This window comes from Corylus avellana, chromosome ca2 (assembly GCF_901000735.1).
Source record: "Corylus avellana chromosome ca2, CavTom2PMs-1.0".
Taxonomy (NCBI): domain Eukaryota; kingdom Viridiplantae; phylum Streptophyta; class Magnoliopsida; order Fagales; family Betulaceae; genus Corylus; species Corylus avellana.
Genome location: NC_081542.1, coordinates 586,055 through 599,990, shown reverse-complemented (window position 1 = coordinate 599,990; position 13,936 = coordinate 586,055). Strand labels below are relative to the sequence as shown.

General features: G+C 35.6%; 1 protein-coding gene across 6 annotated transcripts; it reads left to right on the top strand.

Annotated features, from left to right (window-relative positions):
* Window positions 1-746: 746 nt before the first annotated feature.
* On the top strand, window positions 747-8,640 carry LOC132170675 (AT-rich interactive domain-containing protein 6-like). 6 transcript variants are annotated; one of them, XM_059581745.1, is made up of 13 exons: window positions 750-955; window positions 1,367-2,192; window positions 2,301-2,340; window positions 3,297-3,349; window positions 3,857-3,902; window positions 4,904-4,996; window positions 6,188-6,298; window positions 6,405-6,456; window positions 6,550-6,622; window positions 6,751-6,817; window positions 6,912-6,962; window positions 7,771-7,863; window positions 8,211-8,640. In XM_059581745.1, the coding sequence occupies exons 2-13, from the start codon at window positions 1,375-1,377 to the stop codon at window positions 8,310-8,312; spliced, it is 1,599 nt and encodes a 532-aa protein (XP_059437728.1). In that variant the 5' UTR covers window positions 750-955; window positions 1,367-1,374; the 3' UTR covers window positions 8,313-8,640. The 6 variants fall into 6 exon arrangements, with proteins under 6 accessions (XP_059437730.1, XP_059437728.1, XP_059437726.1 ...); XM_059581743.1 differs by having other exon boundaries at window positions 1,338-2,192; XM_059581744.1 differs by having other exon boundaries at window positions 1,335-2,192.
* Window positions 8,641-13,936: the final 5,296 nt, after the last annotated feature.

The following is a 13,936-nucleotide window of genomic DNA, read 5'->3' as shown; positions in this document are numbered from 1 at the left end:
GGTCTCAGCCTCACTCGGACCCCATTTCTTATCAATATCATCACGCTTATTCCACACTTCTGTTTCTCATAATTCCGTGTTGCGCAGTTGGGTCTCACTCTCGATCACTTCACCCTTTTCCTTTTGCTTTTCTTTCCAAATTCCACTCCCTTTACTTTCTTTTAAGTCATAACTTTTTTTCAATAGCCGAAAAGTATTAAGAACATATATATAAAATATGGAAGATAAATTATTAATGACAAATGAAAATGGAGAGCTTCCAGTGTCTTTAATTTCAATACGTACGTACAAAAACATAAAATAACAATACTATTAAAAAAAAAGAAAAAGTCAACGTGATAAATGGGTTGTTCCAAAAGCCAATTTCGTACAACGAAATCTTGGCCTCATGGGCTGGCTTAATTTGTGGGATAATCCATTAAAGGAGATGTTTCGAGAGCATCTCAACGAATGATAAAGATATGACTCCTGTTGTGTGGGCCGACTTTAAAATTGTGGTAACCATTTTATGCCTCCACGAGACCCGGGCAAGTAACTAACGCCATTAACAGCTGCTCAAACCCATTACCCATTGCCCCAATAAAATGGGCCTTTTGTTGTCCTGGACCCAACCGGTCCAGTGGACCGCATCCCATTGAAAAACAAATAACAACACAGTATTAGTAATTTAGTAGCAGAAAGCAGAATCCTCCGACGTCGTTTGTTGAATTGTTGTGTTGTGTCCGCGTGCGTGTCGTAAACTCTGCCACTCCCGGTCCCGGCAGAAAATGCGTTTTAGACTTTTAGTTAAAATTAAATTAAATTAAATATATTACGAAATAATTCGTAACTGAAAACATAAGAAGTAAAATAGAAGAGGATTAGGGTTTATCGTTTTTGTAAGCTCTTCGTTATCATTATTTGTTCTTGATCTTGTTGTCCTCACAGCTTGAAGCCTCCTCCAATTTCGAAACAGGTACAAAAATTCCTACTTTTACCTGTTTTATGTTTTTTTTGGCAAATTTATACTTTCATTGGGGAAATAAAAGAAAATTCTGGGGAATGATATAATTTTATTAGAATTTGACGTGTTGGGATTTACGCATTTGCAATCTGCTTCGCCGAGTAGGAGATTGGCCATTGTAAAGGCTGTTTTTTTTTTTTTATATTTGATTTGTTTACTTATGTTATTTGGAATGAAGAAACAACACCTAGGGTTCGGAAGACATTCGGAAAATTGTTAATTCATAGTTTGCAGCATTCTTCTCCTGATTTTATTGCTTCAACTCAGAAAATGTAGATAAAGAGCCCTACTTTTCTTGTTCGTTTACTATTTATCTTATTTAACAAGTAAGCAGGGAAGTAATTTAATTACCGACGTGCTTAGAAGCCGAGATGAGTGATTCCAAGGAGAAGGAGAAGGAGAATGAGGAGAGTGGACAAGAAGAAGTGGCCGCCACCGTGGAGGTTGCTTTGCCCAATCCCAATGCTCAAGTTGATGAACATGAACATGAGCATGAGCATGAGCATGAAAATGAACATGAACATGAACATGAACCCCATGACTCTCATCCTCCTCCTCATTCTGTGTCACTGGATGAAACCCTGATTCCGGTTCTAAATGGGACTGCATCTCCCCTTATCAATAACAATATCACGGATTCGCAGTCCAATCCAGACCAACCAACTCAAGATTCGCCTCCGTCCTCGGGCCTTTTAAATGGAGACCAAGATTTAGTCAAACCCGATACTCTATCCGCCTCTGATGTCAAGACCGAAGACATTGAATTGCCACAGAGTAATACAGATGGTGACCACAACACCACCACCACATGTCATCTTGAGACTGCTGAACCAGCTGTTGCAGTTGCCAAAACTGAAGCTTGTCAAGTGCCTGATACCAAGACTACTGGCAATACTGACACCCTAACCTCATCTACAAGTCATAATGAACCTAATTTGCCTTGTGCTCGACTTTCTGATATAAAACCTCAAATTCAGAATGAGAAAGATGTTACTACGCCTGTAAATAATGGAAACTCAAACTCAAAGCACTCATTTCTTTTGGACGAGGACCATATGTCTGAAGGTTCTGAATCCGGAACAGAAGAAGATCAATCAGCTTTCATGAAGGAGCTGGAAAATTTCTTTAGGGAGAGGAGCATGGAATTCAAGCCTCCTAAGTTTTATGGGGAGGGTCTGAATTGCCTTAAGTGAGTTTCTCTTGATCATTTATAGTCATATTGTTTTCTAACTAATGATATATGTTGGAAAAAGATTCCTACTTTGGACTAATTATATAAACTTCTTATTGGGACAAGGTTGTGGAGAGCAGTGACTAGATTGGGTGGCTATGATAAGGTATGCGTTGTTTTCTCTTGTACATATTTAATCAAATGAAGTTACCATTTTCACATGCATAAGTTAGTAGGTGCAATTTGTCATAGGACATATGGAAGACCTCTCAAGCACTCCTTGCTATATCCTTTTTTAACGTTTAGGATGTTTACATTCGTTTACTCCTGATTACTTGGCTGACATGCGGTAGACACATACTGTGCACTTTGGGCATCCTTGCAACTAAAAATACTATTATGTTTTCTATACAAATCATAATGAAAAATGCATTTTCAGAAATATGAGAACTGAGATATAATGATGCTCTGAAATGGGAAAATCTTAATAATATGTATTTATTTTTGTTGTTTTGTAAGGATTTACCTTTTCGGTGTGTAGTTATTGTTTTGTCTATGTAGGATGCTTCCAAGATTAACCTATAAGAGAAGAGTTAAATGTTGTCATGATTTAGAAATTTCCTTGGTTTGATCAAACTCTAATTGCGTCAAATTTTTAAACTAGCAATGGATAGTTGGAAATGGCACATCCACCTGTTGTGAACTTTTGTGTCAGTTCTTTCAGTTCTTTCATTTTAAGTTTCATGATGTATAGCTTTTGTCTCTTGGTTTTTTTTTTTTTTTGGGGACAACTAAATATATTATAAAAGGCACCATAAGGGGGTAAAACGCAACTGCACAGGGAGGATGCAAAATGGCACCCCTAAACAAGGAAGAAAGTGAAGAAAAGGTACAAAATGGACCTTGAAGTTTAATAAAGTCTAAAAATACATGGAAGCTACAATGAAATCGGGTCCAGGAATACACAAATTTAATATAGGGTTTTTTTCTTGGTGTAATTATGTGCTATGAATGAATATTACAAACTACTATTGAATTGTGTGCCATCAATAGAAATTTTCAGAAGCGTTTTGTTTGGTTGTTGCTGACAGTTGTACATTATTGGTTTCTCTTTATGGATAGGTGACTTCTTGTAAGTTGTGGCGACAAGTGGGAGAGTCTTTCAAACCCCCAAAGTAAGGAAAAATATGTTATTATCTAGCACATGAGATAAGAGCTGTGGACTGATTTTTGCCTTGTATAAAGTATCCATAAAGAGTTTTAATTCTCCTTTAAAATTTAGGATACTTTCCTTAGGAAATATATTGTAGGTAACTTAGTTCTCCTCAGGTACTTATCAAAAAAAAAAAACTTAGTTCTCCTCAGCTATTAGGATGATCAACTCTATGATATTTGCATCATATGTCTTGCCACATATGATGTCATGCAAGAAAGTTCCTATTAAAAATATTATAGAAAGCAAAAAAAAGAAAAAAAAAAGAAAGAATATAAGAGAAGAGTCTTTGTTAAAATCTTTATTAAAATTTGGATGGAAAAATACAGATACCTTATTCCCATAAGTAAATATGGGATTTCTTTCTTCCTTTTTTTTTTTTTCCTTGGGGTGGGGGTGGAAATGGACGTATACTCTATTTGGATATGTTAACTAATTTATTTCTCTCCGTTTTCTATTCCTTTCACAGAACATGCACTACAGTTTCATGGACATTCCGAGGTTTTTATGAGAAGGTGATTTCAGATTGATATTTTTATTTATTTATTTTTAAATTTTTGCAATTGTTTTATAGATTTTTATGTAGGTTGTGACATCTACTTGTTTTTGTATTGCAAACCTGTTCAAACTAAGGTCACAGAATTCTTATTCTTTCACTTGTAAACTCTGACAAAATCATGAGTTTGTGGAAATTCATGTCATCTTTTTTTATTCCAGAGAGATATTTCTCATCCTAGCACTCCTCAATTCATGTGTATGTTTATGCGTGCTTGCATATCTGATTTAGTATATCACCATTACATGGTTGATTGTATGGAATTATGAAATGATTACATGAGTTTTAAGTTGTTCATTGTGAAGGAGGTATCTCCTCTGACGTGCTATATACTGGTCCTGCACCTTTTTGTTTTGCATTGCTTTCTGCAGTGGTGGGTGCTGGTGGATAGCCGTATATGCTTGGGCTTATTGCAGCATCCCCAGCCTTTTCAGATGCATAGTCTTTCGTATAGGTCCGTCTTAACTAATATCTCCCAGACAGTTGGCATTCTACTGTGTTATGCAAATGGATACACAATGGCTAATATGTATAAGAAGTGATGTTACTATATTCGTTCTGAAATATGATGTGTTATTATACTTGTTGGATTAAGAAACATGGAATTATGCTAATTTAATTACTGGACTGATTCGCATGCTATGATTTTGACCATTTTTTTCATGAAGGCCTAAAACAATGTCTTCCCATCTTTCTGAAAAGTCATGGTTAATGAGAATTGTTGCTTGTCTGTGTAGAAAGTACTTGCTATTGGGGCTTGGTTGAATTATTTTGGAGTTTTCTTTCTTTGTGGTATTGCTCTTAGTCTACAAGTTGTGTTGCCCTCATTTTCAAGTGCACCTGTTTATTATTTGTGTCAGTTTGATTCATTAGTTTACTTTTATAATATTTCATTATATATCATGCTATATTTATTTAATCGTTAAGTAACTTGTTTACTACTGTTTTGCGTTACTTCAGGCACTCCTTGATTATGAAAGGCATAAAACACACGGTGGTGAGCTTAATGTACCTACTGCTTCCCACTCAGAGCCTATGAATATTGAAAATCAGGTTGGTGTCAAACTTTGATTTTGGACTTTTTCCTTAGATTTGGTGCCGAATTGAAGGTAAGTGATGGTCCTTCATTTTCCTCTAAGATTCCTTGATTTATGCCACGTTCATTGAACTTGCTATGATTTATACACACACACACATGTATGAATGTATATGTACTTGTATGTATGTATCATCCTAGGCATATGGAAATTTATTTACCCAATGTATTGTCACCTGTCATGCTCAAGAGGTAAACTAATGAATGTAATTGAGTTGCTAAGAGTTTAGTTTTTGAAGTGATCAAGTTTAGGTCGATTTGAGTTGGGGCTATGTGCCTTCGGTGAACTCCCAGGTAGATCATTTTCGAACTCCTAGGTAGATCATTTTCTACTTAGGCTAAGTGGTTGTGAAAGCAGATACTTCTGACACAGGACATTAGAAGCTCAAGAAAACTTTCCTTCTATTTTGAAAATCCTGCAAGCAGAATTACTGTTTCTAGCAATCAAAACCCTCTCCTAAATTAAGTCTTCCACCTCTGGACCTAATACCACGTGTCTTTTCTAACCTGTGGCCACCAAAGCATGAAGATTATAGCCTAAAAGCCTTCTGCCCCTGGTGTCTTAGATCAACTTCATATAATGCAAGTTAGGCTTGATGTTGATGACTTTCAGAGTCAGGTTTTAGGTTAGTTGGCTGATACTTATCATATCTAAGTTTGACAACATAAAAATCTACCAGAAATGACATTCGGGAAATTTCAAAGGGGTCTTAATAGGGTCATTTTTCAGTGGGCGGATACTTACTCAACATTTACTTAGTCTGCCCTATATTAAAATCTAAAACAGTAATGGATGTAATATATCACAAAGTTGGGTTCAAGTTTGGCAAACTTTGTTCAATTGTAACCCTGGACCAATCACCAATTAGATATACCTTTTAGAAAGCATTGAAAATATTTTATCTTGTGTCATGGTTTTGTAGCTTAAATGACTCATCCTCCCCCAATAGGTCAGGAGTTTAAAACCCATGGGTGCCTGTGTAACTTCAATCCGAGAAGTGTTAGTGGCTGTTAAGCTAAACATGTTATCCGATTGACTCAATTATCAAAGATTTTCTTTGACTTCCCTCTACAACAGTAGGTTTCTAAGCAGTAATGTCTCTCAATTATACTGTTCTGAACTTCTTTCTATGTGTGATGGTGGTAAGCAGGCTTCAGGATCAGGTAGAGCACGTAGGGATGCTGCCGCACGTGCTATGCAGGGTTGGCACTCGCAACGTCTTCTTGGTAATGGTGAAGTTAGTGACCCAATAATTAAGGTCTGGTGAATATTGAAGTTTGTGCATTCATTTTTCCTTTATCATACATTACTTTGTGCATAGGTTTTATAATGATATAGAAATATGATAGAATGGTATCATACAGGATAAGAATCCTATTTCAATGCAAAAGCGTGAAAAGCAACTTAAGAACATTGGTATGACCCCTCCATCTGTATTCTCATCATTAACAGTGTGACAGATGGTAGACAGCTTCCTTCTCAGTTTGGATCTTTGTCTATTGCCCTTAGGTTTACTTAAACGGAAGAAACCTTACGTGGAACATACAGTCAAAGCTGCCCGTACCAAAGTATCTAAACCACAGTTAAGATTCTTGTTGCAGCAAAACTTCTTATATGTTGACAGTTTATTGATGTGACAAAGTGATGCCATGTTCCAAACTATACAGTGGCATTGGGTTAATGTTTTGGTTTTTGTGTGTATGTGGCTAGACTCGACTCAGCGGTGGTTGATATTGGGCCCCCAGCTGATTGGGTGAAGATCAACGTGCAGAAAACTGTAAGATTTGTATCACCCATTTATTTATTTATTTGAAGGGAAATATGCATTTCCAGGTTCTTTAACTAATTAGAGTGAAATTTTGTGTGTATAGAAAGATTGTTTTGAGGTCTATGCTTTGGTTCCAGGCCTTCTCCGTGAGGAGGTTAGTATAAGCATACGTGTAACCGTATTCTTTTTTCTTCCTTTGCATTTACTACTATATAATCCAATTCAATTTCCTTTTGGAAATTAATAAGTTCTTTAGACAATGTGTCCTTTGACCATTGGAGTTGGTGGTGCATAATTATGTGGCAGCTGCTTAAGGTTGCCTGGGACATCTATACATGCACAGGGAATCAGTGTGCAAGTGTTAGAAATTGCTATATTGCATACCTGTTTCATTGTACCACGTTTCTTCTTTAATGATGGCAGATAGGGCATCAGCGCACATTACCAACTATGTATAACTACAGTGAGTGGAACAAGTGTTTTTTTGATCCTATGGGGGTCTGCAAAACGTGAATAATCTGAAGAGTTAGTTTGTGGTATCCTCAACTAGCTTAAAAAAATGAAGTCCATTTTTTTCCTAACTCTTGACTCGGCATTGGTTTCATAAGATGCGAGAATAAAGAAGGTGCCAACTAGCCTGCTAGCGGTCTTTGGTCAGGGTTGTGGGTTTACTATGCAAGAGAAGGGTATTTGACATGTGTGGTCTTGGTTCACTTTGGACAAAAAGTAAAATTAGAAAATAGAATACCGAATTACACTAGTTAGAATTAATCACTGCAGCTGAACGTTTAGTAGATTCATCATTTTAATGCTTGTTAATAGGTTGAAACAAAGGAAAAATTGTGGCAACAGATACAAATGTAGCATTAATCAATCTAGATATTTTGTTCTCTGTATATAACAATGACCAAGGTCTGTGTGCTGCAATTAGTATTCATTACCTTGTTCTCTGGCAAGCTCAGGTGCGTGTTCAGTCAGACCCAGCGGGACGCCTCGTTATAAGCGGTGAACCAGAGCATGCTGATAACCCATGGGGTGTCACACCCTTCAAAAAGGTGTGTATTATTATTATTATTTGTTTTTAATTGAAACTGAGAAGGTGTGTTTTTGTTTTAATCTCAAAATACTAATTTGGTTAACTCAAGAATAAGATAAGACAAGATTAGAAACTTTTAAAACTGAAAAATTGATAGAATCACATTCAGATTGGATAATGGACTCGAAAGCACTCTGAAAAATCCAAAACAAACCCAGGAATTAAAGCACTGAAATGGATTATTGTTGGCTCTGGGTTTTTCCTGCATCAGTTGTTTGTTTGTCTTTTTATTTGGGATTTTACTTGGTTTCTTTAGTATTTTCAATTGGGTAGCGCACTGAGTGGAATTTGGTTTTGTTTGACAAGATTGTGAGCTTACCGTCAAGAATTGACCCACACCAGACATCAGCTGTGGTAACTCTGCATGGACAGTTGTTTGTTCGTGTCCCATTTGAGCAGTCAGAGTAGCGGTGACCGACTTAATAAGTAGTTGGAAGGATGGACGTGAGGCCATTTAGTGGAAGTCTAAACTCTCTACCCAACCATAGCACCCAAGTTTTTTGTATTGTCAAGTTTAATGCCTCAACTCTCGTGTATTTTAGCTTTACCGTATTAGTGCAGTTTGACAATGGAAATTGGAATCGATGATTACATTGGGTGTTGGGTGGGTGGTGGTTTTCAGTTAGGTAGGTTGCGCTTCCATGATAAATGACGAGCTTTTACATACTAAAATAATTCTTTATTTCTGTTGGCTACGTTTGTAACTCTCTAAATTAATTCACTAATAATTAACTTATGCTGTTATTACTACTCATACCTTGTTTGGTAATGGGGATGGGGTTGGCCCAAACACTGTTCATCACAATTTCCCAAAAAAATCAACATAAAAACATTCTAACTTTTTCACTTTTAATATCAAATCATTCACTTTTTATTATTATTCAAACAAAAAAATCACTACAAAACAAAACTTTTTCACTTTTCCATACCACTTTTTCATTTTTTTTTATACCAAACATTCTTACTTTTTTTCACATCAATCTACATCAACTACAGTGTTTAGGCCATCCCATTTGCCAAACACCCCCTGAATGTAAAATAAGCAGCGGAAATCGGGTATATTTTTTTTTTTGGAAAAAGTATACTTTAGCCCCTCGAACTATCTCTCATTTTGCAATTATGGTTCCAAATTTTAAAAGATGACATCGAGGCCTCACATGCCACCATTGCGTATCAAATTGGATATTATTACTTTTGACAAGTTAAAAGTAATTTTAAGAGGAAACTTCACAAATGATTCTTGAACTTTCAAGTGTTTTAAGAAAACTCACAAAGTTAAAATAATTGGCAATTACATCCTTAAAACTTTTAATTTGATGCAATCTACTTATTCCGTTAGGATTTGGCGTTAAATCCTGTGGAGGATTTGAATTTTATAAAAGTTTTAGAGGAATAAAGATTAGTTTATTGTTTTTACTATTTGTTTTAAGCCAGATGGGAGAGATTGTATCAAATTAGAAGTTTTAAGAGATGAAATTAAGAGTTTTTGAACTTTTGTGGGGGTTATGTCAAAATGCAGAAGTTCAAGGGGGTCTTTATAATGTTTTCCCTAATTTTAATTTCACAGCACCTTTTATATTCATGTTAGGTCTCAGGGCCTATTTGGGATTGCGTTTGAGGGGTCTAAAATTGCTTTTAACACTTAAAAAGTCCGTTTAAAAAAAAAAGTATTCATTTGGTAAAAAAATTAAAAGCGCTTTTAAGGGTTCAAAAAGCCTAAATATTGCCAAAACGTACTTTTAGCAAAAGCTTAAAAATGAAGCTTTTGCTCAAAAGTTCTTTTTGACTTAAAAGCTCGATTTCTCAAATTCAATCCCAAATGGACTCTCATTTTTATTTATTATTTACTTTTTTTTTTTGAACTTTTTTACAAGAAAGTAATTTCAATTACTCAAGTGACTTGCAGCTCATGGTCTGGCCAAAATGGCAAGGTTTCATTGAAAAAATCTGGATGAAGAAATCCCCTGTGATATTCAGGGACATTGTAATCCTAGAGCAATTGACTCTTTCTGTTTAGAGTGTTTTTAATTTTTATGCTCTAGATTTTTTGGAATGAAAGAAGACAGATTTATCCACAACAGTCAAGTCACATGGGACATTTGTTTGTCAAAAGATGGGAAAAACAACTTTTTGTGTTTATATAGTGGTAAAGAATTTTTGGCGAGGCGAGAATGTCATTACCCCTCTCTCGATCCCTTTCATCTGCCCTTTATTTTAAGTGAGTCTTTTTGTTTTTTGTTTTGTTTTCTTGTGTTTTTAAGTAATTAACGTAGTAAGTCAATTCAAACATGTTATCGTAGTCCCTCTCCCTCTTATGTGGACATATCAAAAAAAATAAAAAAAGGTCATCTTAACCAACACAAAATGAGTATGATATATAGATGTAATTCATGTAAAGAATAGCACTACGCAAAGGTAACAAATATTAGAATTGGCTTGCAATGGATTATAAGAAGACTAGTACCTTTTTTTTTTCTCTTTAAATTATAGTTAACCACACCTTAAAATATCTCTATATTCGGTTTTTTACCATTCTTCATCTTGGATAAAATTCTACAGTAATATATAAAGATTTTTTTTTTTTTTTGAAGAATCGGATGCTAATGTTGTAATGGGTTGCCCTCACTCCAATCCAAGCCACGTAATCAAAAAAAAAAGGCTCGCCCATTTTCAGGGGCCATTTCAAACTTTCAATTGCACTTGTCTATAAGTTTGCAAGAATTTTGTGGTCGTTATGGTTCTGACAGGGAAATATCCGTAATTAGTCAATATAGGGTTTCTGACTTGAAGTTGCCACGTCAAGATATGAAAAGTCAATGATGGTTATTAGTGTACACAAACACGCATAAAACCTCTTGGCCACCCGCGTCAACACTCGAAAATAATGAAAAATCATCTGCCTTCCACGTGTTAAATCTCGTGCATAGTATGAACACCTTTTCTCGGCTACCAATTTTGCACTAAAATCAAAATCTTGGATTGAGTTGTTGATGACCAACGTTGTTGACCTAAGAGATGCTACTCTCTCCAATCAAATTTTATTTTATTTTTTTATCCGTAGAATAACAGGCTCTTTTAGTCTTTTACTCAAGAGCTGTAATCGGTCTTTAATCACTCTTTTGCCTTCATTATAGCATTCAATTGACTGTTCAAAATACAATCAATTCATCAAAAGGCCATCAATTTTAGTTTTTGGAATTTTAGATTAAGGTCATCAATTTTTATTCAAGAGTTATTTATTTATTATTATTATTTTTTTGACATGTCCACACAAGGGAAGGGGGATGGAGGATTCAAACTAGTGACCTTCGTTTCATTAGGCGTGGTCCACAGCCAATTGAGCTACCCCTTGAAGACCATTCAAGAGTTATTATTTTGCTGTGTCCTTCTACTAATAAAATAATAATAAATTTTTAATAATATTAATAATCATCATTATTTTATTAGCAATGAGACACGTGGCTAGATAATGACTCTTGGATAAAAATGAATGGCTTAGATCTAAAATTTCAGAAACTGAAATTCTCTTAAGAATTCCAAGAATCCAAATCCAAAATTGAAATATTCAAAGAATATAAACTTATTTAAATAAGTTTTGGATTGCCTAACTATTTATTCGAGCATAGATCTCGTGTGAATTATTTATTTTAGATAGAATTTACTTGTTTAAACAAGTGGATTTCACACCTCAAATTGTTTGACCACGCGCTTAGACAACTAATTAAGATATATCGGAGGCCATCTGTCATTCATGAATTAGGCACGTTGTAGTCAATTCCAAATGTTGAAAAGACCAAAAAAAAAAATCACGAAAGTGAAAAATAAATTAGTTTTTGTAATCCAAATATACAACCATCTCGATCTCACTTATCATTAGTATGCATTATTAATATTATAATGTCAATTATCTATGAGGGTATAAAGCAATCCAAGTGTACGTACGTGATCATTTAGTAATGGAATACAGAAAACATCCATCACTCGCATTGAAAAGTAAGCCACCTCCTAGCATAAAAGACATTTCGTAAGTCAAAAAACTGTTAGACTAGCAGAAATTTGCACCTTGATTAAACATTGCATGCTATTATAATAATACAAAAGAAGTAGCCCCCCCCCCCCCAAAAAAAAATTAATTAAATTAGTCTTGGATTCCAATTTGGTCTGATTAATAGGGAGGGCTGCCTGCTTTAGTCACCTAATTGGAAGAGTCTTTTTCCCTTGTCCCCCCTAGCTGGGCCCCTACCATTCTTCCAAAACTTATTTTAAATTTATAATTAATTAATTAACCTGGTCCTGGTCACATTTCACGTTGCAAACACCACTGTACGTCTTATTAAAAGTCCAAAAAACACTTAAGCCATTAATTTCCAAGCTCCTTCCCTCCAATTAAACCTCCTTCATCATCGATCTTCACCGGCCTCAACATCCAAAAAACGCATCCCCCCCCCCCCCCCCCGCAATAGAGACGTACGTATGGGTAATATGAGCTACAACAAGGTTGGCAACGGCATGATCAGGAGATCGTGCCGTGGAAGCAGAGGCTTCAGGCTAAACCCCAAAAGATTTTCCGTTCAGAGACTACGTGAGAGGTTCATTTATTTGTTCAAGCTCTTAAATAGATGGAGGTCTTCTTATGGGCAAGCTCTGAAATCATTAAAGAAAGGTCTTGGCCGAACAAAATATAGCAGCAAGAGGAATAATAGCAGCAGCAGCAGCAGCAGGAGTTTGGTTACCAAGCTGGTACCCAACACCAACATGGGTCGACCCGATCATCATCACAGTAGGTTGAGATCGTTTGGGAGGTCCAATTCTTTCTATGCCGAAGCTATTGCGGACTGCTTAGAGTTTATCAAGCGCTCCTCTCTTTCTGTGGATCAAAACCCAGCCGTCCAAAGATAGGATGGAGTGATGGACTCTGGATCGATCGAGGAGTTTATATATATATATATGTATATCCTCCGCCCGGTACCGGTATATCTGTACGTCTCCCTAATTGTATTTTGTTGCGTTTTTACATATAGTTAGTTACATTTGATTGCCTTCTTCTTCATCAGGCGGTGCTTGAAATATGAGATCATACCATCCATGATCCATGGGCCGGCCATGGCTAATCTGTACAAAATTAAGAAAAAAAGGATTTGTACTTGTAGTAATTAATCCCTCTAGCTGTTCATTTTTGACCTTTTGAAAGTTGTTCATTTGCTGCTCGCTGTTGAGGTACTATTTTCCATGAGGTGGTGGTGGCGGTCCTGAGAAAGTTCTCAGTAGGTATGACCACCTAACACATTTGACACCTTTCCACTAAACAATTACATATAATTTAGTCCATATTTTATGGAGATTGTAAGGTTAAGAATTATTTAAGTAAATTAAAAAATAAAATAAAAATATTCATTGACAATTAAAAAGTGCAGTCATCATATTTTGCGGAAGAAGCTCACTTTTTAAGTTGTAATGATGATGCCCACAACCTACCATTTGGGTATATAATTGAGAAAAGCGGATTTTCCCATTATCACTAATAATAGATAGATCCTCCCTCTTGTTGCCTTTTTACTCTCTCTCTCTTTTTTTCTTTTTTCGAAAAAAAAAATAATTTGGTGAGTCACTAATTGCTTAATGCTTCCTCTTTTTAAGCTAATCACTTTTCAGATGGTCTAATGGGGCTATGCTTGGTCCAGAATCGATTTGATTCCAATCTCTCTTTCTCATGACAAATTTCAAATTAAATCTCAACCAGTTAAAAAATTATAAGGGATCTCTCAAGTTTTTATTTTTTATTTTTTTTTTACATCACCTCTTAAGACAAATTCATCCAAAATTGGGCCGGGCTGATCACTCAATTCGTTTGTTAGGTGTGAGTTCTAACTCTAGTGCGGCCCTCTCCAAAGACTAATAGAGGTTTATGTAAGAGCAAAAGACTAGTGAAGACTAAAAAAGCCCAAGCCCGTCGTTAACAAATATATACGATGATTACGAAGAATGTCATTGCTCATTCAAGGCATATAAAGTAAAGAGAATTTTGTTCCCAA